Source organism: Phyllostomus hastatus, unplaced genomic scaffold (genome assembly GCF_019186645.2).
Source record: "Phyllostomus hastatus isolate PE091 unplaced genomic scaffold, TTU_PhHast_1.1 phas_scaffold_93, whole genome shotgun sequence".
Taxonomy (NCBI): domain Eukaryota; kingdom Metazoa; phylum Chordata; class Mammalia; order Chiroptera; family Phyllostomidae; genus Phyllostomus; species Phyllostomus hastatus.
In genome coordinates, this window is record NW_025334042.1 from 29,087,579 (window position 1) to 29,113,132 (window position 25,554).

At 36.1% G+C, this 25,554-nt stretch overlaps 1 protein-coding gene across 1 annotated transcript in view; it reads right to left on the reverse strand.

Annotated features, from left to right (window-relative positions):
• Positions 1-25,554, reverse strand: part of MUC19 (mucin 19, oligomeric) — a 110,732-nt gene that overhangs the window by 57,542 nt on the left and 27,636 nt on the right. The window contains 18 exon segments of the mRNA XM_045829423.1: positions 798-1,127; positions 1,236-1,949; positions 3,319-3,414; positions 5,326-5,400; positions 5,686-5,784; positions 12,799-12,843; positions 15,906-15,937; positions 16,557-16,698; positions 17,067-17,192; positions 18,178-18,334; positions 18,409-18,648; positions 19,305-19,499; positions 19,595-19,699; positions 20,686-20,824; positions 21,404-21,555; positions 21,794-21,894; positions 22,023-22,075; positions 24,174-24,420. Coding sequence (XP_045685379.1) covers positions 798-1,127; positions 1,236-1,949; positions 3,319-3,414; positions 5,326-5,400; positions 5,686-5,784; positions 12,799-12,843; positions 15,906-15,937; positions 16,557-16,698; positions 17,067-17,192; positions 18,178-18,334; positions 18,409-18,648; positions 19,305-19,499; positions 19,595-19,699; positions 20,686-20,824; positions 21,404-21,555; positions 21,794-21,894; positions 22,023-22,075; positions 24,174-24,420 — 3,048 coding nt within the window.

Below are 25,554 nucleotides of genomic sequence, written 5' to 3' on the forward strand. Positions count from 1 at the left end.
TCCAGTTTTCCCTGGTTTTTCAGATGATGATGCAGTGGTTCCTGAACCTATGGAAGGTGCTCCTGCTGATCCTGTTTCTCCAGCAGATGGTCCTGTGGTCCCTGATCCTCCAGCTGATGGACCAGTGGTCCCAGATCCTGCTTGAGTTGACCCACCTGTGCCTGGACTTCCAGCAGCTGAACCAGTTGTCCCTGACCCTCCAGGTGTTACTCCAGGGCTTCCTGACACTCCAGCTCCTGCACCACTTGTTCCTGAACCTGTAGTTGATGGTCCAGTTGTCCCTGGTTTTTCAGATGATGATGCAGTCGTTCCTGAACCTATGGAAGGTGTTCCTGCTGATCCTGTTTCTCCAGCAGAAGGTCCTGTGGTCCCTGATTCTCCAGCTGATGGTCCAGGTGTCCCAGATCCTGTTTGAGTTGACCCACCTGTGCCTGGATTTCCAGCAGCTGAACCAGTTGTCTCTGACCCTTCAGGTGTGACTCCAGGGCTTCCTGACCCACCTGTTCTTGGACTACTTGTTCCTGCACCTGAAGCTGATGGTCCAGCTGTCCCTGGTTTTTGTGATGATGATGCAGTGGTTCCAGAACCTACGGAAGGTGTTCCTGCTGATCCTGTTTCTCCAGCAGATGGTCCTGTGGTCCCTGATCCTCCAGCTGATGGTCCAGTTGTCCCAGATCCTCCTTGAGTTGACTGAGTAGTACCCAGAAATCCCGCAGCTGAACCAGTTGTCCCTGACCCTGCAGGTGTTACCCCAGGGCTTCCTGACCCTCCAGCTCCAGGACCACTTGTTGCTGCACCTGAGGCTGATGGTGTAGTTGTCCCTGGTTTTTCAGATGATGATGCAGTGGTTCCTGAACCTATTGAAGGTGTTTCTGCTGATCCTGTTTTTCCAGCAGATGGTCCTGTGGTCCCTGATCCTCCAGCTGATGGTCCAGGTGTCCCAGATCCTGCTTGATTTGACCCAGTTGAGCCTGCATATCCAGCAGCTGAACCAGTTGTCCCTGACCCTCCAGGTGTTACTCCAGAGCTTTCTGACCCTCCAGCTGCTGGACCACTTGTTTCTGAACCTGGAGCTGATGGGCCAGTTGTCCCTGATTTTTCAGGTGATGATGCAGTGGTTCTTGAACCTATGGAAGGTGTTCCTGCTGATCCTGTTTCTCCAGCAGATGGTCCTGTGGTCCCTGATCCTCCAGCTGATGGTCCAGGTGTTCCAGATCCTGCTTGAGTTGACCCACCTGTGCCTGGACTTCCAGCAGCTGTACCAGTTCTCCCTGACCCTCCAGGTGTGACTCCAGGGCTTCCTGACACTCTAGCTCCTGGACCACTTGTTCCTGCACCTGAAGCTGATGGTCCAGTTGTCCCTAATTTTTCAGTTGATGATGCAGTGGTTCCTGAACCTATGGATAGTGTTCTTGCTGATCCTGCTTCTACAGTAGATGGTTCTGTAGTCTCTGATTCTTCTGTTGGTGATCCATTTGTCTCTACTCCTCCAGTTTGTGGTTTAGTTGCTGATGATGATTCAGACGATGATCCAGTTATCTCTGGCATTGCTTTTGCTCCTTCGTTTGTGTTTGATGAATGTCCAGTTGTTTCTGAACCTGCAACATATGATCTCGTTGTTCCTCTTGATCCAGATGATGAGCCTGTGCTCCTGGACCCTCCACTTGATGGGACAGTTTTTCCTGGCACTCCAGCTGATATTGTAGATGTTCCTAATTCTGTAGATGACAGTGTTCCTAATCCTTCAGCAGATTGTTGAGTTGTTCTTGATTTCCCAAGTGATGTCCTTGTTGTCCCTGTCATTTCCGCTATTGTTTCCTTAGTCCCAGTTACTTCAGATGGTCGTTCAGTTTTTCTTGGTCCACCAGATGTTGGTCCCAATATTCCTGTCACTCCAGAGTACGGTACTGTTGTAGCACCCGATCCTTCAGCTGATTGTCCAGTTGTCCCTATGAAAATATGTAGTAAGAATACAGTGGTTTAGAGTTGTCTTGGTTAACCTAAGAGCGTATGCTGCTTTTTTTCAATACTGTAAGTTTCATGCATCTTAATCCCAGTACCAACTCACCTATTTCACACCTTTTATCTTTCTATGGGGTAACTTCTTTCTAACTCTTTACTCATTCAACATTTTTCAATATCTTACATGTCATGTAAATTCTCAGCAATATAGAAGTATTACCTCACTTTACCATTAGAACAACACTATGACATGTATAGTATTACTTCCCATTTTATAAAGCAAAAATTAAAAATAGTTTGCATACATTTTCTCAGATATAGCTGTTAAGCAGGTAGTTCTCTGATCCCACATAGAATTCTAGTAGATGTGAGAGACATGCAGACATGTAAATAACATTACTATCCAACCAAACAAAGAAATTTTCAAACAATAAGGTGTTAAAGCACTAACATAAAGAGAGGTAATATTCAACACCTGAAGTTTTATTTCTGGCTAGCAATATCTCTCTGGAATGATGTCATTTATTTTAAGATTTGACAAAAAGAAGCTAACAGGTATGTGAAACTCTGGGGAATTATCATTGTAGGTGGTGGGAACAGCCACTGCAAAAGCTATCAGGATGAAATGGGATACATGTGTTAGAGAAACAGACTAGACCATGAATGTATATGTGTCATAGGAGGCCATTACAGTCAAACTATGTAGTAGTGAAGCCATGAATATGTGCATTAACCAATAAGTAATAACTTAGTGAAGCTGCTCGTGACTTCCCTAAGATCAGTATGAAGATGCTTCAGACCCCGCATGTCCCCACCTGCCTGCCTCCAGAGGCTGTGCCTGGGGCATTTGAGCCTCCAGTGGTGCCTTCGATCCCAGCTGCTATTGTGAAGGCCTCTGATTCTCCTTAGGTGCCTGACATAACAGCGAGGAACAGACATTACTTCTAGAGGTAGAGGATTCTACCTGCCACTCTTCTAATGGGACTGAATCGAGATCTCTTTTTTAAATTTTTTTATTTATTTATTTTTAGTGAGGAATGGAGGGGAAAGAGAGAGAGAGAGAAACATCAATATGTGGTTGCCTCTCATGTATCCCCTACTGGGGACCTGGCCTGCAACTCAGGCATGTGCTCTGGAAACAGAACAAGTAACCCTTTGGCTTGCATGCCGGCATTCAATCCACTGAGCCATGCCAGCCAGAGAAGAATTGAGGTTTCTAATACAAAACAAATCTTAAAATGGTGCCTAGGATTTCTGCACCTAGATGACGTAATTTTACACAAATCTTAATCTTTAGCTCAACCTATAAACATTCAGTACCATGTAATGGGCACGAAGGTGTGCATCCTGACTTGCCTGAATTTCCTGGGCTTGCTGCTCCTGTGCTTGGTTCTCTGGGCGTAGTGTCTTCTTTGGGTTCTATCACTGGTGCAGTAGGGGCCCCTGATCCAGCTGTAAAAAATATATATAGCACTTAAAAAATACCCTAGACATGAATCTACTCATTTAGTTTTACATGAATCCTCTGAGGCAGGTAATGTTATTCTTCCCATTTAACAGTCATGGTGGAGTGACATCTCCAGGTCACTGGGTTGATTGGCAGCACATGCAGAAGCCAAATCCAGGTGGTCTAGTCCCAGAGTTCCTGCTCTAAACTTTGCTTCTCACATGACCTGTAGTAAAGGAGCCTTACTGTAAACATTTCCATCTGCCCTGATGGATGTTTTGGGAAAACACCATAACATAGAGAAATAAAATTATTTAAAATCAAATCATCTAAAACATATGCTTTTATTTAAGAGATATAAAATCCCTAGGTAAATTTGCTGTTTCTAAAGGCCTGTTCTCTGTTTCAGTCATACTCTCATCATGGAGCAGTACAAACGGTTCTGGATGGCACTCACTTCTGGAGAAAACCTACAGCACCCTTGTTTAAATCTACTTACTCCCTGATAACAACAACAACAACAACAGACCAACTTGTCATTGTTACCCAAACAATTTTGATTCAAATTTCAGGAAATGTAAATTAAACCATCATCACCCTGATGTTTCAGTCAGGTTACTGACATAATTGAAACCAGTTTCTTAATTTGTGGTACTGTTGATTTTCTCATATAACACATTTTTATAAACTATTTTATTCCTTATAGTGTATGACATAAATTTTTGGTCAAGAAATTTGCTAGGAAAAATAAATGTATATAAACAAAATCAGATGATATATTACTTAACAAAATCAGACCCTGATTTTATTAATTAAGGCATAAAGAGAAGTCCCATGCATACTCTGAAGACATGGCTTTTAGTGGTATGCAAAGATATTTTATTAACCCTAACAGCAATCAGAACAACTGTAGGATTTTAAGTAGTGGGGTGACATGATGACAGTTGAGTCCATTCCATTCTGGTCTGGGGTACTGACTACAGTTTAAACTGGGAAGAAGTGGAGAATGGAAATGTTCTCAGCTTTAATAAGCACCAGTTGCTAAAGGGGCTTGTTAAGTAACACACTGTGCTGGGTTCCACTCTTAAGTGCTTCTGATTCTAGTGAGGTGGACCTTGAGAGTTGAATTTCTGAAATGTTCTCAGTCAGGACAAGTAGATGCTTTTGGATTGGGAAGCACACTTTGATGACCACTGTGTGAAGGCAAGGGGAGTGGGGTAGACCACTGCCAAGACGAGCGGAAAATGTTTAACAGGTGAGCGCAAGCAGAGCCAATGTGATGCAGAGGAGAAAATGCAAGAGGTACTTACATTCACTACTCCATAAGGGGCAAGGGGGAACTCATCATGTTTGTTTTAATCAAAGTTATCTATGCTTAAGAAAGAACAATAATGTTTTATTCATAAAACTAACAATAGTTAAAATTTAGCCAGTGATGCACAAGGGCAAGCGTATCTTCATTTGGCTTTTTTGCGGGGTGGGGAAAGTGGTTAAGATCTATGGTTTATGCATAGATCTTATGCATAGGAAGAGTAGAACAATTACAGAGAAGACTCAGGGTTCTGTGTTCTAATCCTGCTTCTGTCAGCCTTGAAATCTTTTATTTTTCTCTTTTTAATAGCATACATTGATTTTACTACATGGTTTTAATGTGGATTAAATTGCATTATAAATTTGAGCATAATTCTGACATTTTAGTGTACTATATAAATATGTCACTAAAATTTTATTAATATATGAAGACTCACTATTGAATATTTTTGTAAAATGGCCAGGTGACTCGATGCAAACATTGCCCCCCTCCACCCTGGCATCTAATGCCATACTCAGGGTATAGTGGCTCTGAGTGGAACAGAGGATGACCTGTGAGAAGCAGCTGTGGGAGAAATATCATTTGACTCATTTCTTTCTCTCACCATCTCTGAAGCCTGTGTTGCCTGTAATGTTGGTTTTGGCTTCTGTGGTTGCATCTGCTGATGCTCCTGTGGTCCCTGATGAAGGCAAAGGAAAAACAAACGCATGCTAATAACAAGTTCACAGGCACTATCAACACTCCAGGTAATGGGTCCGTATAATTCTAACAACATGATAAATTTTATGGATTCAAACTGTGAGAAAACCAAAGACTCTAGTCTTGAATTACATGTAAAGAACGCCTACATCTATTGTTACACCTAAGTCAGCTATCTTTATTTTGTAAAGCATTGCACTGCACATCATTGCCTGAAAGCACATGCTTAGACATGGCTGTGTACTCTGTTTTGAACTTCACATACCTGATACATGCCAAGGACTGGTGAAGAGGGGACCCACTACTTCTGTCGTTCCTGCACTTCCAGCTGTGATAGTGATGGGAAACTGAGTTCCTGTAACACCTGAGAAAAATAGAAAATGAATTCATCTCAAGTAATCTTGAGCTTTGTTACCATGGCTAACATAACTGGTCCCTCAGTTCCCACTATATAAAATAGGATTGAAAACCCAGTGACTTTTTGCCCAGAATTCCCTATGATATTTTTCTAATTTTGTGTTTGAAGACAGAGTTCATACCCTCAAAAAAATACTGTTAATACACAATAGGATTGTAAGCTCTTTTAACAGCCACAAGAAGGAAACATGTAGCACCTGGACAACCATTATAGAAATTGCTGAGCCCAGGACCTGTTAGGCTCTTGCTAAAACACCTAATCAAATCAGCTGATATAATAGCAGCATACAATGAGTAAGGATCACAGGGTTTACAGCTTTCCCTTTTGCACACCATGGTAACCTATTGATGTATTAAGATGTATTTCAGCCCACAAAGTTGAACAACCACCCCACCACAGTCTTGCTGAAACCAGACTAGAGGACAACTGGAAGATGAGAATTAAACTGCTGACCAAATCTAGGACCCATCAGCAAGTCGCATGACCCCAAGCCCCTTACTTGTGATTACTCATGACTTTTGTTCAATAAAGCTTCTCTTCTGTAAGCCATAGGCAACTTGGGACTTCGAGCTCTAGCTTCCCCTTCTCTTGGGTGGTGTCATTTCAATAAAACAGCTTATCTTCACTGCAAAACCTGGTGTTGGTTCTCAGTGACTCGCTGCACACAGGTGAGTGTGAACTCTCTTTTGGCTAGTTTGATTACACTTTTCTCTAAGTTTTGGTTTAGTCCTTGCTAACTTTTTTAAACAAAGCCATGTTCTTTGTATCAATAATGGGGTCACATTAAGTTTCTGTGCTTTTGTTTTGACATGGTTACTCTCAAAAAAATGGAACTTAATTATATTGTTAACCAGGACTGGTTGTAACAAGGGTGAAATCCTATAGAGGAGCTAATTGCTACTTCTATACTTAAAACACCTAAAAGAACACAATGTATCATTAGATATATATTTTCTCTTATCCTATGGTCTTTTTAAACATTTTAAGCTTAATGTCATTTAGTACTGCTATAGATACTGAACTACTTAATAATATGGAAAAAATAAAACTGGAAATCATATTATAGCCAATAAATATAAATTGGCCAAAAACTAGTTAAATTCATTTTTAAAATTTTAAAAACCAATGGAAATAAAACAGTAAGCTACTTGTTTTAAATATTTTTCCAAAGACAATTTTTCATATAATTTTGCCTTAGAAACCCAGAGTTACTAATAATTTATACTATTATCTATTTTTAACATATAAAACCAGGAACTAATATACTAACCTGTTGTCAAAGATTCAGTTGGTAGACTTAAAGTTGTTTCTGATAAGAAAATGAGAAATGATATGAATTTTCTAACCTCAAGGGAAAATACAGACAGACTATTCCTTTGTTAATTAGTAGCTGGCAGTTTGCAATATATTTAGTGTTGAGAATAATAACTTATGTTATTTTTAAATAGTGGCATTATAATATGCTTTTCAATGTATGTGTGTATAAAATATGCACATACATATGTGCTGAATTCTGCTAAATACAGAGGGAATGGAATAAATACACAGGAGTGGGCAAAAGCAGGCTTATAGTTGCCAGTATTTGAAACACAGAGTTTATTCTTGTTTTATTTATTTATTTATTATTGTATTATTCATTATTATTAGTATTAACCTCCTTTGCTTACCCCTGTATATTAACAATGACAAAGTTACGTAATTCTTTGTTAAGCAGAGACTGATTTTGCAGTTTGTTTCTTTGACTTCACTCTACTTCTGGTTATCTGAGCCTCCAATATTTTCCTGTAAAGCAGCAGTTCTATAAAGCAGTCTATAAGAGTTTGGGGTTAGAGAAGGGAGAAACTTATAATTATTCTACCTATACAGAATTGGAGTCACAAAAGGGAACTTATTTAATGAAGATCACTGGTACTCAGTGACAAAACTTGGACTAAAATCTAAGTCACCTGGTACCTAGGACTGTGATGCATGAAGCTTTTTATGTAGTGGTGCCTCTATGTATGATGTACCATCTCTTGCAATTTTTGTTTTTTATTGCCCACTTACAATATGAATAGTAATATTATAAATTAGACTAGAATTATAGAATATATTAAATACATAATAAAATATCATATCTCCTCTGGTTACTTCACAAAATGTTAATTAGTTTGAGGGAAGGTTTATGTGTAAATTGTCAAAATTAGTGGCAAGCTTTAATTATGAAGAATTTTTAGATCCATATCAAGCAGACTCCAATTCAGATCTTGATATCTGTTCTCACTAATGAACACAAAATCAAACATTTGAATTAAAATGTCTTGATGATCTGGATGCAAGGATAGGATAGAAAGACTACTACTTTATGGTCCACAAAGGCTTTCAAGGCTTCAAATTTTAGTGCAGATTCCATTTCCCAGGACAAATTTAACCTCCAAGGATTTCCAATGCTCCCAATTTTAGCTCTTTCAAATTGAAAACATTACACTTAATTAAAAGCAGTATCATCACATGGACTAAAATCTTCTCCAGAATTTCCACACCTGAATATGCTCCTATTAACACGGAGTTATGGGGAACACAGTAGTACACCGTAAATGGTAGAGAACAAATCAGAAATATTTTTAGCATATGAATGAGAAAACCTATTTATAGACCTTTCCATGTAATTGGTGTAGTTAACATGGCAACATGCTCCAAAGAGGATTTCAAGGTCTCATCTTTTATTAGGGCCATAAGAGTTAACTAAACTAGTCACAGATTAAAGTACACACCAGTCAGGCTACTCTAACAATGCTCCCTTTTTCAAAAGACGTAAGTCTGAAATTGTTGACAGAACACAGTAAGGATAAGCCTTTACTTATAGGAATATCTAAGAATCCACTTTTCTTCCTAGTTCAATTGCTGAAACTGATAAAGCCTTACTCTTCTCAGTTTTGACATCCATAACTATTACAATTTCAATTGCTTTTTCCATTACTAGCAAATGAGCATGCATGATAATGTACTTGATGCTCTGCATTACTTTGTGTCTGTCATTGTCCTTGTCACCAAGCATAAACAGTAAAGGGAAGAGAGGCCTTTACCAAAATACTGACAGCTCTGTGCATTGTAAGATAGTCATCCACCCTAAACATTTTCAAAGTGCCTGTGTTCATTTACTTTTATCTCATGACAAACTTAATATAATTTATTTTATTATTTTAATCTTATTTATTTTCCACCTCATGATAAACTTATTGCCATATTTTGCCATGTATAATGTGCTCCCATGTATTCTGTGCACCCACATTTTTAGCCCAAACTTTCAGGAAAACAATCTTTCATTTTAATTTTTTAATTCAATTATTTATTTATTTATTTATTTATTTATATTTAGATACTTGTTTTTTTGTATTATAAAGGAATTTTAGCATTTATTTTTGAATATTTTATGGTACAAGAACTTTTATATAATGAATAATTACAAACACAAGATCAGGTAAATGTATTTCAGGTACTGCCCAAATATAATGCACATTCTTATTTTTCCCTCAAACATTTGGGCAAAAAACCGTGAATTATATATGGTGAAATATGGTAATTAAAATAAAATCTTGCAATTAATTTTCCAGTAACTACTAAGTTTTTCTTATTCCTTCTGAGAACCATTTTAATTTTATAGAACAATTATTTTTCCATTTTCCTTCAATGCACTCTTTTTTTTTAATATAAATGTCTGAAAGATAAGCTTAAAGGAATATCCATAAGATTTTTCCTAATAAACAAATTCAGCACTGCAGAGTTTACAGTTTTGTAAAATATCTTATTTCTGGGAAAAAATCAAAATCTATAAACTTTTTATTAATTCAGGATGCAGCATGCTTCTGATTAATTACTGAAAAATATTAACTGTCTCTGCTAAAATTTAAATTCACATATATAATGAATTATTCTTTATGAAATGTTACTAGTAATAAAATTACTGAGTATTACCATGTATTACACTAAGCTGCACAATAACAGTTACTCTTCTCTAAAGTCCTATAATGTAGATATTTCATTTTTCCCACTTCAGATGAGAAAACTAATGTTGAGGGACTTAAGCTAGGGTCATATAGCTAGTAAGTAGAAGTAAAGGGATTCAGAGTCTTAATTTTTGCTTTAACTTCCCTCTACACTCAGCTGGCTGTCTGTAATAGCCTGATGTAATTATTGTCTTTCTATGATTGGTACTATTTTAGAATAAGCATATCATACAAAAAAGAAAATTAAAAAATTCTATATAACCTATAGTTATATCATTTTGAAATTTAAATTTTTGAGAAAAAATGAGTTTTAAGATATCAAATTGTTATGTAACAGAAACCTACTTTTTAATTCTATGAATCAGTATACCATATAATCAATGACTTTTAATTAGTTTTAATACAAACTTACTGAATACATTATAAATTATAACACAATTTCCACTTTGAAATTAAAATCTGTAATGATATGCTACTTCAATAATGCATTTAAATTAAATCCAACTTTATTCTCTTTCTTAAATATCAAAAGACAGAAGCATTAGAGTGGAATATAGGAAAGATGTCCCGACTTTTAATCCTCTCTCTGCTTCTTATTAACAAGTGACTTGGACACATAACTTAACCTCTTTGTGTTTTAATTTCCTCCTTTGTTAATTGGGGAAAATAATTGGACCCACTTCATAGAGTTTTCTGTCTGAAATGTGATAATATTTGTCACAAATTAAGAACTGTGCTCAGTAAACATTAGTTCTGTGTCAAGATCAGTAGATGCAAATAGGAAAAAACATAATTACATATTTTTTCTTTTTTCTTTTTTTTTGGAGATCAAAAGTTGTTTTTTTTTTAAAGACTTTATTTATTTATTTAGAGAGGGAAGGGAGTGAGAGAGAGAGAGAGAGAGAGAGAGAGAGAGAGAGAGAGAGAGAAACATCAATGTGCGGTTGCTGGGGGCCATGGCCTGCAACCCAGGCATGTGCCCTGACTAGGAATCGAACCTGCTATGCCTGGTTTGCAGCCCGCACTCAATCCACTGAGCCACGCCAGCCAGGGCAAAAGTTGTTGTTGTTTTTAAGATTTTGTTTATTTATTTTTAGAGAGGGAAGGGAGGGAGAAAGAGAGAAAGAGAGAAACATCAATGTGCGGTTGCTGTACCCTAACTGGGAATTGAACCTGCGACACTTTGGTTCGCAGCCCAAGCCCAATCCACTGAGCTACGCCAGCCAGGGCCCATATTTTTTCTAAAAAATAATATTCAATTGGAATTGTTGGCTAGGCATCTCTCATAGTATTTGAACCCATTGAAACATTTATTGCATAGGAAAGAAAACAAATACAGAGAGCATGAAAAAAAAGCTGAAGTTTTGTATATTGATTTCCTTAAGCTTTTAAAGTTTTCTGTAATGTTTTTCTGAATTTGTAAAAAGTGCACTTTACTCCTACACTATTTATCTCAATGACAGGTGCAACAATAAAATTCTACCTCAACTTCTACCCATGCTGCTCCAGTGTAAAGTCAAATAAATCATCAATCCTCTTTTGAGGACTTAGTTATTTCTCCTGTCTGGCAGTAATGCCTTTGATCCATCTGAGAAAAGTTGGCTAGCTTTTATTTATTTGTTTGTTTGTTTGTTTGTTTGCTTGTTTGCTTATTCTGGGAGACAGGTTTCATTCGTATCCTTAAAAATTTTAAGTATAGTTAGTACACAATAGTATATTAGTTATATTATTTTCAGGTGTTCAATATACTGATTCAACATTTTTATACTTTACAATGTGAGATCACCTCACTAATTCTAGTCATCATTTTTCACCACACAAACTTATCACAAAATATTACTGACTATATTGCTCTTCACCTTTTTCTCCAATTTCTTCATCCCCTTCCCTCTTGTAGCCATCCCTTTGGTCTCTTTTCTGTTTGTTTTGGTTTTGTTTGTTCATTTGTTTTGTTACTTATAGGTCCCACATATCAGTGAAACCATATATTTGTCTTTCTCAGTCTGAGTTATTTCACTTAGCATAATACCCTCTAGGTCCATTTGTGTTGTCACAAATGGCAAGATTTCATTCTTTTTCACTGGTGTGTAAGATTCCATTGTATACATAGGCCACATCTTCTTCACCCATTCATCTATCGATGAACACCTAGATTGCTTCCATATCCTGGTTTTTGTAAATAGTGATGCAGTGAACATCAGGGTGTGTATATCTTTTTGATTTAGTGTTTTTGTTTTCTTCAGATAAGTACCCAGTAATAGAATCACTGGATCATATAGTAGATCTATTTTTAGTTTTCTAAGGAATCTCCATACTGTTAAATTTATGTAAAGGAATTTAAAATAACTTTCTTAATCCTTTCAAGTTTTGGTAAAACAAACAAACCAGTGACTAGTGGAAAGTACTTAATTCAGTGAAGTATTTAATCTAGTATTTGATCAAAAGTACTTTACCCTCCTGTACTGCCCCCCTCCATGAAGTAGAAGCTGCCCCCCTCCAAGTCTCAAACAACTCTGATTTCTCTCTAACTCCATACCAGTAAATTTCTTGTTCTTCTAGTCTTTGTTATTCTAGAAAAAGTACTGAAAGCTAAGTACTATATAGATTGGGACTAGGTGTAATAGGGAACACAACAATGGCAATCTGTGGTCTGTGATGTATAGGATGCTAACTAGGCTTACTGTAGTGATCATTTCTCAATATATACAAATACCAAATCATTGTTGTGTATCTGAAACTAATATAATGTCATCTGTCAATTATACTTCCATAAAAATATCATGGATTTAAATATATATACACACACACATACTGGACAGAAAAAAGAATAGGAGAAAGTGAAAGTGTTCAGCTGGGGAAAGATAAGGCCCTAAATATAGCAAATTGGGTATGTTAATTGTAATTAGTTGAAATAAAATAATTTTAATACATTTAAAAAACTTTGCCATTCTAGAGGCCTTCTTAATTCACTTACCTATTGTTTCACTGCTTGATGTTGTACTCCCTGAAATGGAAGATGCTGAATTAAAGAAAAAATTGAAAAAATTAAGTTTTGTGTAGAGGAGAAATTGTATAGCTGAGAATATCTATGGTTATACATAATATGGATCAAAATAAATGTTTCACAAAAATTTGATTATATTGGTGAATAGATGTTAAAATATGAAATTAAAATTTCAAAACCCATGGAACAGAAATAAAGGGTCAAAAAAACATTTTGTATGACATTTTTTCTAAAGTCTTCCTCTAAGACATTCATAAAAATAAAACAAAGGAAAATGCACTTCCCCTAAGTATGCCACTGTAAAGGTAAGCTACAGCAAAGGGAAGTTTTGAATTTTTTAATGCCCCCTTGATTAACTTGTGGTCAGATATTTGGCTTACCTGTGCCTGAGCTACTGGTTACCAGTGGGACTGCTATAGAAAGGAGGAGACAAATATTTGGATATGTATGTTAAAATGGTATCAAAGGATATGTTTACATAACTCTAGAATGCAAACAGATGACTATATATAACAGTTAAACTCATTTTTCAGATATTCATACATTTTAATATACTTTTGTACCCTACTGGTAACTACTTTAGTTGCAAACCATGCAATTAAATTTAAAATTCTTTGATGTTAGTTAAAAATAAGTTATAACTTAATTTCAAAGAATTTAACGTAGAATTTTCTTCAGTAACCACTTTCTCCAAATTAGTAGTATGTGGAGTATTCTTTTTAAGACACATAATCTTCAAATAGAGAAGATTTTTACTCATTACAAGTTAGATGTAAGTCCAAGGGCAACAATGGGGGGAACAAGGGGAAGCATCAAGGACATGTATAAGGAACCCATGGACAAAGACAGCGGGGGCGGGGTGGTGGTGGAGACTGAATGTGGGAGATGGGGGAGGGGAGGGCAGGGGAGAGCAATGGGAAAAATGAGGACAACTGTAACTGAACAACAATTAATAAAAAATCAATATAAAAACTAAAGAAAGCAAAATAAAAAAAATTAATAATTCAATAGAGGATGACACATTTGAAAATAGGGCCAAAATGTCTGAATAGGTGATTCAGTTTGCTGGTAATTCAGAAGCCAAAACACAAATAAGCGTTTATTTTTACCTGTTTCGTTGCTTAATATGGAGGTAGCTGTTGTAGTTGAAACTGTTTAGAGAAGACAATATTTATGGAAATAAATTACTTGAATACTTTTTGCTAGGAAATTTAGTTGAGAAACCAGTGGCCATTAATCAAATAAAAATTTTGTGAAATTATGTGCACAGGTTAAGTGACAAAACAATCTTTCATTTAAATCAAAAGAAGTCTGTATCCTTATTGCATGTCTACCAAAAATAACTAATCATTTTCAGTTAGTACCACTTAACCAAAATCTCACAGGAACTTTATAAGCTCTATATATTGGCCAAGAAATAAGGCTCAGAATCTTGATATGTAATACTTTAGCTTTAAGTATGTGACCAATAACTAAAATTTAAATAAGACTTTACAGATGATCACATGACTTTAAGTACATTATCAAAACCTTAGGTTTCTAACTTACCGTGCTATCTCTAAAAAATCAGCCAACAGGAGACAAACCCCACCCCTTGAATCACATGAAACCAGAACCATGTTCTGCAGCCACTCTAAGCATGTCCGAGCGCCAGGAAGTGAGAAGTCCCCAGACTACAGTGAAACTGCATTCCGCCCACCACTCTCCTGAATGGACGTAACTAAAATGCCCTTGCAGCTTACAGAAAATACATACATTAAGAAATTATATGACCTTCTGTGAGTAAAAAAAAGAAAGAAAAAAATTGTGAAAATTAAAATGATTACAACTTCAACTAATATTTCCCAGTATGCCTGGTTGAAAAATGGTTCTTACATAAACAAGCTTGGGACATGGTCCATATACTGTACCCCAACTGGAGGATGCCTGATGCACAGTAGCAAATGAAACACCCTGAGAAACTTGACGTGAATGTACCCACTCAGTTCTATTTAAGATAGTCTTTACAAAACTCAGATGTGTTCTATAGAACACTAATTCTTCCACATATTAATATGTGATGTAGGAAAGCAAAAATTCTGTGTTCAAACAAGTTGGAGTATTTATGGATTAAATAAAATTTAACAGTTTTCTTTAAAAAAAAAGGAATTAACTTTTTATTTCTGTTTTCAAATGATCTCCCAGTGTAATCATGATTTTAAAATATGTACTTCTTGGAGGACCAATTTACTTCTTTGTCATTCCATTTATTCCAATTATTATCTAAGTGTCAAGATTTGGATTATGATATTTAGCTAATCAGTATACATACCTATTTTATGTTCTAATCATATTCCTAACTTTATCACAGGAGTATAATGAAATATCTTGATATACTTTCTAGTAACTGTTCATTTTAATCTAAAAGGTTTGTATTAGCAGATTTACAGCATACCTTTTACTAGCAGAGACTCATGTGATACTATAAAAAATTATCCATGAAAAAATAAAAGAAATGCATATTTAAAACATAATGATGATTTCACCTGTAGATGTTGAATTTGGAGACGGAGTTCCTGAAATAATCATAAATTACTATCATTAATGCAAAAACTTAAAAATAATTAATCTAAAGTTGCCTATTAGTTATTTGTCTCTTTTTTATGTTATTAACACAAAAAGTAGTTCATATATTCTCCTGAAGCTCATTGAATTTATTTTTGAGATGTGTTGCTCAGCAATTCTTCCATTATTTAATTCTATATATATTAACCCTCACCTTCCACTCCACCCCTTTATTAAACTGTTTTGGCTGATGGCTCACCCCTTTAATTCCCAGAACCTACAAATAGGCAGGGGCACACATGCAGCAGGAAAACTGCCCACATGCCAGTCTCTGCAATGCCTTTGCAGCACTGGATTTGAAGTGACCCAGTATCAATGAATACACTGGCACGGGACAGTCGCAGTTCACGGAGGGGCAGTCTAAAGCACCAAGTACCCACTTCTCTGTTGTTGCTGGACTGGGATGCTGAAAAGATCCCAGACCCTTTACCTCATCTTTGCTAAATCAATTAGAGTAAAATGCAATGACTCACCACTGCACACCAACTCTCCTGCGATGCAATAGCTGGAAGTTAAATTAAAAAAAAGAAGAAGAAATGAGCTGAAACTTTAACTCCTAGTGACATTCATCTCCCTAATTTAAAACAGCAAGTTGTCTAACACCAAAAATCATACCAGAACCAAATTAGAGAACAGTCAATAGTTCCCCAAAAGCATGCTATTGATTCAAATTGCTTGTGGTTTTTTCACATACTGTTATTTTTAATGATTTCACTGAGGAGTTCTTGGGACGTAAGGGAACACTTTGCAGTCAGTCTCTGAAGTTCGTTCTCACTCCCTCAGTTCTGAACATGATGTTACATGATGGCTGTGCTGCTCTAGTGTGGGCGGCACCTCTTTGCTTCCATGTCACTGTCTGAATAGCTCTAAACATGCTCCCGCATTTATAGAATTCAAACTTCCTTTTCACTTAAAACTACATAGTGACATTTCATCTTGTCTTCTGCATTATCCAGTATAAAATATAACAAAGCATTTGCTGATATGTGGGTTTACTGAAAATACAAAATAACTAACTAACCTGATATAATACTAAACCTAAAGCTGACTTTGTCATTTAGAAATAAGTCAAAAATTATACACATATACTGTCTATTCTTTTAGAAAGTCAGCAGAGAACGCACCAGGTTCTCCCACAGTTGTCTTGGATCACTCCACCCGCTGGTATGATGTCGTTGTAGAAGCAGCTGCACTCAGATAAACTGACGCATTTCATGGTGTTCTCATCCAGATAAGGAGCACTGTCTGGGCACTTAGCATAACAGCCTGTGGGTAAAATTGACCTGCCGTTAGTTCGTCTCTACTTACTGAAACTGATTATATATTTGCAAAGTTACCTAAGTGATTTCATGAACTAAAGTTGATAATAGCAAAATGGCACCACATTCTTGAGAATGACAATGGGCAATGAGATTGCAGCACTGCATCTCCTCTCTCTCTCTTTCTCTCATTAAACAGATAATTTATGTCTAGAGAAAATGGCCCCAGTGTGGAAATATTAATGTCATTATAAGGACAACTATTTGTTAAATTACAAAAAGACCCTGAACTGTCAGAAACTAATAACAATTTCCAGTTTTAAAATATCAATATAATTTGCAGTATTTCATGAATATTATTAAAATTTGTCTTACCTTCTAAAAGTGCAGAAAATTTCTGGCCAATAACTCGATCTTTGCATGTTTTTGCTGTCACTGTCCCACAAGGTTCGTAGTGCCAGCTGCATTCTCCAGGAGCATTGTAATAATCACAGTAGACGGCTGTAATGGGATTATATCAGATTACTTCCTTTCATTATGTAATAATTTTCACCTTTCAATTCCCAAAGAATTTTTAAAAGGGATTTTGAATAATATTAACAATAAGCAGAACTAAAGTATATCATTCTGTCTTACTGACTTCCTTTGGATTTATTTCAATTGCTATATAAGCCAACAATAACTCAGAAAAAAAGAAGGGGAAAGCATATAAAATCAAAATAGAACTTTCTTTGAAATCTCACATGCATGTTGGCTTGAGGTGGAAAAATAACCATCAATTTTCCCATTTTGAGATAGTTTCAGTCATAGTCTAGATTTATGGTTTTAATGTTTAAACTTAAATTAGAAAAATAAATCTCTGAGGAAATTTGTCTTTTTAAAATATGTAAATAGCAGTACCAAAGTGAAGCAACTAAAGATTTCAATATATTATAATGCTGAGCATAATAAGCTGAGTAAAATGAGGATTCAATTTTAACATTGGTCATTTGTCGTCCTTCTCACAATACCTTCCTTTAAAAGGAAGAGTTGACTGATTTCTATTAAAGTTACCACTTTCCATATATATCAAGATTCAATTTGCATTTATTTTACAGCTCATCTTGGCTAGGGCTCTATAAAAGTTTTCAAGATAATGAGTGAGTACTTCAACCAAAAGTGATATAAAGTTCTTAAGGATGTATGACTATAACAAGTTAAGTAAACATTCTATTGTTCATCTGAGTTTTAATGAGATATACTCCATCAGTATCAATTTCTCTCCTGTGAACAAAAAAACTTTTGCAACTACAACAAAATTTAACATTGTATGCCAGGTGCTATGTTTTTAAAAGTAAGTATTTTCTCCATCATAACCTATTTGGGTTTTTAAGCCTTTATAAGTACAAGAAGATATATTCCATAGAAAATGAGAGGAAGACTGTTTATCTAACAAAATGATTCTATCTAATTACATTGTCAAGAATGATTTATGGAATTCACTTACGACAAAGATCCGGTTTTCTCCATGTGACACAGACCCCAACTGCACTGCATGCCTCTGCATACATAGCCACAGCTGTGCAGAATCCCAAGTACTTCCCCTCCATGTCACATGCACAGGCTTCTTCGATACATGCATCGTAGTAAGCACTGGGGTCCACCTAGGCAGAGGACAGAGCTTGAGTTTTGGGGAACAGACCATGTGTGTGGGTTGTCGCTCTGGGAATTGTGCTACCTTGCTATGGCAGTCTCTGAAAGTGTTGTCCCGGATGATCTCACACTTCCGCACAGCCCAGGCTTTGCAGTATGGGTTTGAGTCACATGGGAAAGTTTGAGCTACAGTGTCTGAACATTCTTGAGTAGTTTTCCAACTGTTTCCAAACTCCAGTGCTCCAGTGGCTACTGATGAGTGTCGTGTTGTGAAATCATCTTTGAGGTCACCATTGCTATTTCCACAAAGACCACACACTTTGCCCTATGCAGGTGAGAAAAGAAAACTAATAAGTAGGTTGTCAAGGACATAGATATGTAAATGTATATAGGGAGATGAGATCAGAAAGTTAAAAGTGAGCGGTAATAGGGACATACATAGAGAGAGATAGATAAATAATGATTACATATATTATCATCAATCTATTTTAAATTTCAAATTTTGAAAGGAAACCATAACCCATAGATAAGATTCTGCTCTCATTTAATCCAAGACATCCTATATCATAAAATGATCTAGTATCAACTAAGGTAAATACCTTAAGAATTAAAAAAATAATTATATTCACTAGCTTCAAAATATATATGAGTATACTCTTAGGTTCTGAGAATATTTGCTCTCAGGACTACAGCTAATTCTATATATATACACCAATTACCTCAAAATGAATTATGTAATAATCTCAAATAATTAAATATGGTTAAACTAGAATGTCTCAGGTTTACTGCATTTATTTTTCACCAGATTCTATAATCTTTAATTATATTTCATATTGCTTGCAAAGGCTGGATAGATGTGGAAGGCTTGTTCTATAACAGAGACCAGCATTCTTCCACTTTCTACCTATGCATATGTCTATGATTCCCAGTAACAGACACACTTTTGCTTCCCAATTAATTACTTATTAGAGATGTACGTACATTCCACTGTGGATCCAATATAACAGACACTCTTGTGTTTTTGTCCCAAATCACAGTTACTCCAATGACAAATTTCAGAATTAAGTACAGGCCGACAGTATGTACAGAGTATGCATTTCCATTGAGTTCACATTCCCTACTTTCTGTAGTTTTGACTGCTGTTACTTTACCATCATGCAAGATGACATTCTGATCCTGTAAATTAAAAAGGTATATTTATAAGTTGATCAGTTTTATTTGGCTACTCGTTGCCCGAGAGAAGGAGTAACTAAAGAGAAGTGGTACTGTACCTGAAAGGCAACGATGATTTTTCTTGAGCAGGTGAGCCCATCTTCACAGCATGGGACACTTTCAGTTAAAATACGGAATGTGCCATTTTCACGACCACAGTAATCCTATAAAAATTAAATTATGATAAGTTTGTTAATATCAAGGATATGGAACTCAATTACAATATTTGTATTAATTATTTCCTAGTCAGTGACATCTTCAACTGAATAAATAACTATACGCTGGTAGTTTGTTATATAATTTCCAAAGACAACGGCAGCCTTGGATGAGTCCAAACTGGTTAACTCACTTTGACTCAGGCATTTCCCAGTGCTTCCACACAGGTCTAGAATTATACCATAGATATGCAAGTATTTACATTATATAAGTTTATAATCATAAATGTATTTCTGGGCACTATAAATAGCTAAGGATCAATTTTTTCTCAGTGATTTATAGAAAACTTAATATTCAATCAAAGACTAATGCATCAATATAAAACAATCCAAATTTCACCCATTTGGTGTTGAGGAACGAGCTTATTTTATATAACAAACTCTGAAATCAGGTAGATCAGGTTTGAATATGGCATTGTCTACTTAGTAATTTGCATAGTTTATTCTCACTAACCTTTATTTCTTCACCTGAATCATAGAAATACTATCATGAGCCTTTTAGTATTGTAATGATTAAATGAATAAAATATATGTTTGCTTGGCAAAGAAGCACTCATAAAATGCCATCACCATTATTGATAGTGCTGTTCTTGAAAAAATAATATCTAATATTTATTAAGCACTTAGTATGTATGCCAATATTTTTCCTAATTTGGTTTCAAGTTGGGGCTTTGTCCACCCTTGTTTTATAAATAAAGAAACTGAGACACAGAAGGGCTAAGGAATGTGCACAAAGCCACACATCTGAAAAATGGTCAAGCCAGGATTCACATCCAGGTCGACTGTCTCGAGAGTCAGCACTACTTTGTGTTACATTTTACTGCCTTTGAGAAACATATAAGGGGTTTTAAAAAAATATTTTGAGAATAAAATTCTCCAGAGTTCATGTACAATAAATAAGAAATACAGAAAAACTAGGTAAAACACTTAATTACCTCAACAAATGAATACTGGCAGAGGCCATCAAAGCTGTAAGTTTTTCTATCAAAAGTTTGAACATGACCTTCCCCATAGATGTGGCAGGTAGTTTGACATTCATTTTGTGTACAGTTCCAAGATCCTTTTATGCAAGTACTAAAAGAAAGCAAAAATGGAGTCTGGTAATTATATTATTCCAAGATTTATATACTCGTGCTGATTTTGTAAAAAAGCATAAAACAGCCTGGCCAGTGTGGCTCAGTGGTTGGAGTGTCATCCCATAAACACAAACAGTCACGAATTTGATTCTCAGTCAGAGCACACGCCTAGGTTGCAGATTCCATCCCTGTTGGGGTGCATGCAAGAGGCAACCAATCTATGTTTCTCTCTCGCATTGATGTTTCTCTCCTCATCTCTCTCCTTCCCTCTCTCTAAAATCAATAAGCATGTCTTTGGGTGAGGAGAAAATAAAATTAAAATTAATTTTTTTTATTTAAAAAGCACAAAAAAGTCATATTGATTTAAATTTTGCAGTTTTCTGCATTATATTTGATGATGTTCATCATATATCATGTTATAAAATTTCTATTTAAAGAAACAGCATTTTTCCTAAATATATGTGACCATTATTTTTTCAAATATCCCAAAGCATGACTTCTTTCCCATGAAAATAAGAGCAGACTGTACACTTTCAAATGCCCAAAACAAATAAAATAGTCATCCTTTATTATGTACCATTCATTGCAGCCTACTGAGGTGACACTTCCTTGGTCATAGTCTCGTCCACCAAAGGAGCATGGGCAGTCATCAGGAAAGACACATTGCCCTTTAGAATTTCGAACCATTCCTTCCGGACAATAGCACCCACGTTTGCAAGACAAATTCTCCTTCAGGAATAAATACAACATATACAACATAAGGCACTGTTCTAAGCACAACCCCTTACCCACATTAATGTGCAGTACATAAATATACCAAGTATGCACTTAGTGTCAACACTGGCAAAGTCAAAATAACACATGATTAATCTGACCTCATTAGTTTTCATTGGCAGTTCAGTTACTTCTACCATGAAACCACAAAAAAAAGTTTTAAAGAACTAAACTATGATGCCATGTTACTTACATCAAAATTAGGTATGTTCCGAGTGCTACATGTACGGTCAACTCTTCTCTTTGCCTTAGGATCACTGCAGCCAACATACTCGGCCCCTCCAGAGCAATTCTCTGCAGGATAAAGAAAGTTGTTAATCAAGGGCCTCTTGGACTGGTTTTTGTTTATTTGTTTATTTGCTTATTTGTTTGTTTTAACCAAAGTAGGTATTTTAAACCTTCACTGTGATTTTGACACTTACGTTGGATTAAATCAATGGGAGTCTGACAAAGAATAATTCCATCCTCACAGACACTGGAAATTTAAAAAAAAATGATATATTTACTTTTTAATTTATTTATTTATTGTTTGCACTGTTATAGATATTCCCATCCACTTGCCTTTGCCCATGTCCACCCACACCTCCCCTCACTCCCCATTCCTCCTGGCCATCACCACACTGTTGTCTGTGTCTGTGGGTTATCCACATATGTTCTTCAGCTAATCCCTTCACCTTGAACATCAAATTTCAATGACAACATCTTAATACACTGTTATAGCAACTTTAACCCCTAATTCATGAACCCCCTGTTTTATCACAAATAGTAGTACGAATGAGACAAAGTCCCCAGAAGATGCAAATGTACCGAATTACAAGAGAAAGCCTTGTATGTAGTATGAGAATGTACCAACAAGGTTTTATGGGCATCAAAGAAAGCTTCATAGAAGAGATGGTTGGATCTTGATGGGTGAGTAAGATTCAACAGATACTGCTGACAAGATAGATGCAAAGCTGTGATGCAGGAAAGAACAAGGCATGTTCTAGTAATTTCTTTGGGTAGCAGGTAGGATGCATGATAGGGGGAAGTGGTAAAAGAGAATTGGTTCAGATTTCCAATAATCTTAAATAACATTCAAGTTTGTTTCTATTCTTCTATTCTATTCTATTCTGTCACCAATAAAGCTTCTGTGTGGCTGCGTGAAACAATCTGAATTTAGGTTAGACATTCTAGCACTAGTGCAGGGAACATGAGCCAGAGACAGAGGTACAGGGCAAAGAACAACAAAGTTAGCTCTCATAGTAGTGCCAGAGAGAGTTCATGGGAGCCTGAAATGGGGTAATGCTGAAGAAAATCATAATTTGGTGATAGCCTAAGTTTCATTAAAAAGGTAATCTGCTAATTTGCCACCATCTAGAGAGAAAGTATCATTATCAAACTTCAACCAAGTGATTTGTGTGCTTTGATGGGAAAAAATGTTATTTAGCCCTGGTTGGGTGGCTCAGTTGGTTGGGGTATCATCCCATACACCAAAAGGTTGAGGGTTTGATCCCTGGTCAGGGAACATACATGAAGCAACTGATCAATGTTTCTCTTTCACATTAATGTTTCTCTCTCTCCCCTGCTCTTCCTCTCTAAAATCAATAAACATATCCCCAGTTAAGGATTAAAAAAAAGTGTTATCTATGCTTTACTTTTAAATGGCCAAGAAATATCATTATTGCTAAATGAATGTTTCATGGAGGTAAAGAACATGGAGAAGGTCCATCCAAACCATTTGGAATGGCTACTTCATTTTGCAGTTATGTTGTTAAGAACTGCTATGTTGTTCTTTGGAATTAGACATGTGGATAAATCACTTTGCAGAAAGCACAACCTCCATACCCATGACTAAATAACAATTCTTCAACCCCTTCTATTGCCCAGGAACTAAGTTTAAATTACTGAGCATGGCCTGGCCACTGTCTGCTTTTCCAGCCCAATCCTATGCAGTAATAACCTATGTGTGCAATACTTTGTCAAGCATTTTCTACATTAGTGCATTCTGTTTACTCTACTAGAAATCACTCTTTACAGCAGAATTTTATCTGGAAAATATCCATCCCTTTGGAAAACTCAAATGCTGGTCTTCTCTGAGAAGTTTTCCCATCTCCTCAGGTAGCAGCTGATCCTTCCTACTCCCATGTTATACTTTACAAACCTCCTCACAATAGGCAGCACCCTGCTTACTTTGTGAGTCCAAGATAATGTTCCCTTATCTTTGCACTCCTGCACTCATCACGAGGCCTGGCACATGGTAGATATTTATTTAATAAGCTTTGTGGAATGATGAATGTTGAGAGACAACTAGAAAGCATTGTCTGAATAGGAAATTATTTTGCATTGTTTGCATGCAGGAGCTGCTAAAATATTCTCCTACTGGTATTTAAAACCAAACAAGAGGATACATCAGTTATAGCCATGATGCAGTGAAAACTCCTGGTCAAAGGGGATGATAACCAATCTTAGTAAGAAATATAAAATAGAGGATATGGCAGATCTAAAGAAGGCATCAAACTAGCAAAAGACTATTTCTCTGAAAAGGATAGTCCCTGGATGCAAGGCTGTAACAAACATACGTGTCATCTCCATACCATTTATTGTCTTCAATATGGACGAGTTTGCCTGGTTTCAAGACCTTATCGTTTATGTAGCAGTCACACTGAGATCTGGAAACACAGTTTCCCTCACTATCCTGGTACATCCCATCAGGGCAAGCGCATCCATCCACTGGAACATCTTCTATATCGCAGCTTCTGTCCCTTTCTGACAATGATCGGCAAGAACTATTGCAGGCTTTTACATTGTACTTGAAAACTAGGCCACTTGGACAAGAGTAATCTGTTGGTATAGGGACAAAAAAAAGCAAGTATGTATATATCTCCAGAAAAAGTAGCAACTTTACTTCAACTTGATATTTATAGATATTATAGTAAATTATTCATAATTGAAATTTTAGTGAAGAAAAAATGCCTATTTTGTTTCATGTTTTTCCATCAATATTGAGTCCCTAGTATATCTTTACACAGCCTGCTGGGGATTATAGGAATATAGGGGAATATGGGGTTTATAGCCCATCAACAAGACTGGTAATACACCTCTCTCAAGCAGATTATATTCCTGGGGGGAGGACATGTGTTACCTGCTATAAGAAGCGAGACAGAAGTCTCTTAAGTGTGTACAACTGGGGACCTGCACACAGTGAAGAGGAGGGACAGCATGAAGACAGCCTAGAGAAATGGAATTCTGTGCCTGGGAAACAGCCTAAGTTAGAAGAGAGGGAAATTCTCTTAAAGAGCAAGTAAAAGAATAGATGCTGTAAACCCAGAGACAGAGTCAGCAATTGGAACTCACAGCACCTTCTTACTCAGTTTGGTCTTTTAGAGCCTTGTCAAGCCACTGCCTTGGTATAAACTGAGTCTCACACAATTAGGTTAGCTTTATTTGGTTTTACTTTAAAGATTACACTGATTTCTCAGTAGAAACTGGATTAAAGAGAACCAACTAAGAGAGATAGTGAAGGAGATTATTAAAGTCACCCAGGAGAAAAAATAATGGTTTCTTGAATTAGGTTGATGGCAATAAAGATAAAGAGGTATTAATGGATTTTAGAGAAATTTGGGAGGTTAAACTTAACAGAACTTACTGATTGACTGGATCCGGCCTATGAAGTATTAAGTTTGATCTATAAGGGGTGTTTTTCTGCAAAGTATTATTTTTGTAAATCAAGTATTTTCTAAAGTTGTATTCAAATAGTGTAATACATATTTTAAAACAAAATTTTATGATCATTGAGTCTCTAGTTTCCTGATTGATTTTTACTTGGTTTTTAATAAACAAGTTATTAATATATCTAATATTTAGAAATGCAGTAAAAGTAGAACATTATTTAAATTTCACCATACAATAATTGAACAGAAACATATGTTTATACATAAATATATATATATACATATATATTCTGTTCTTATTAAA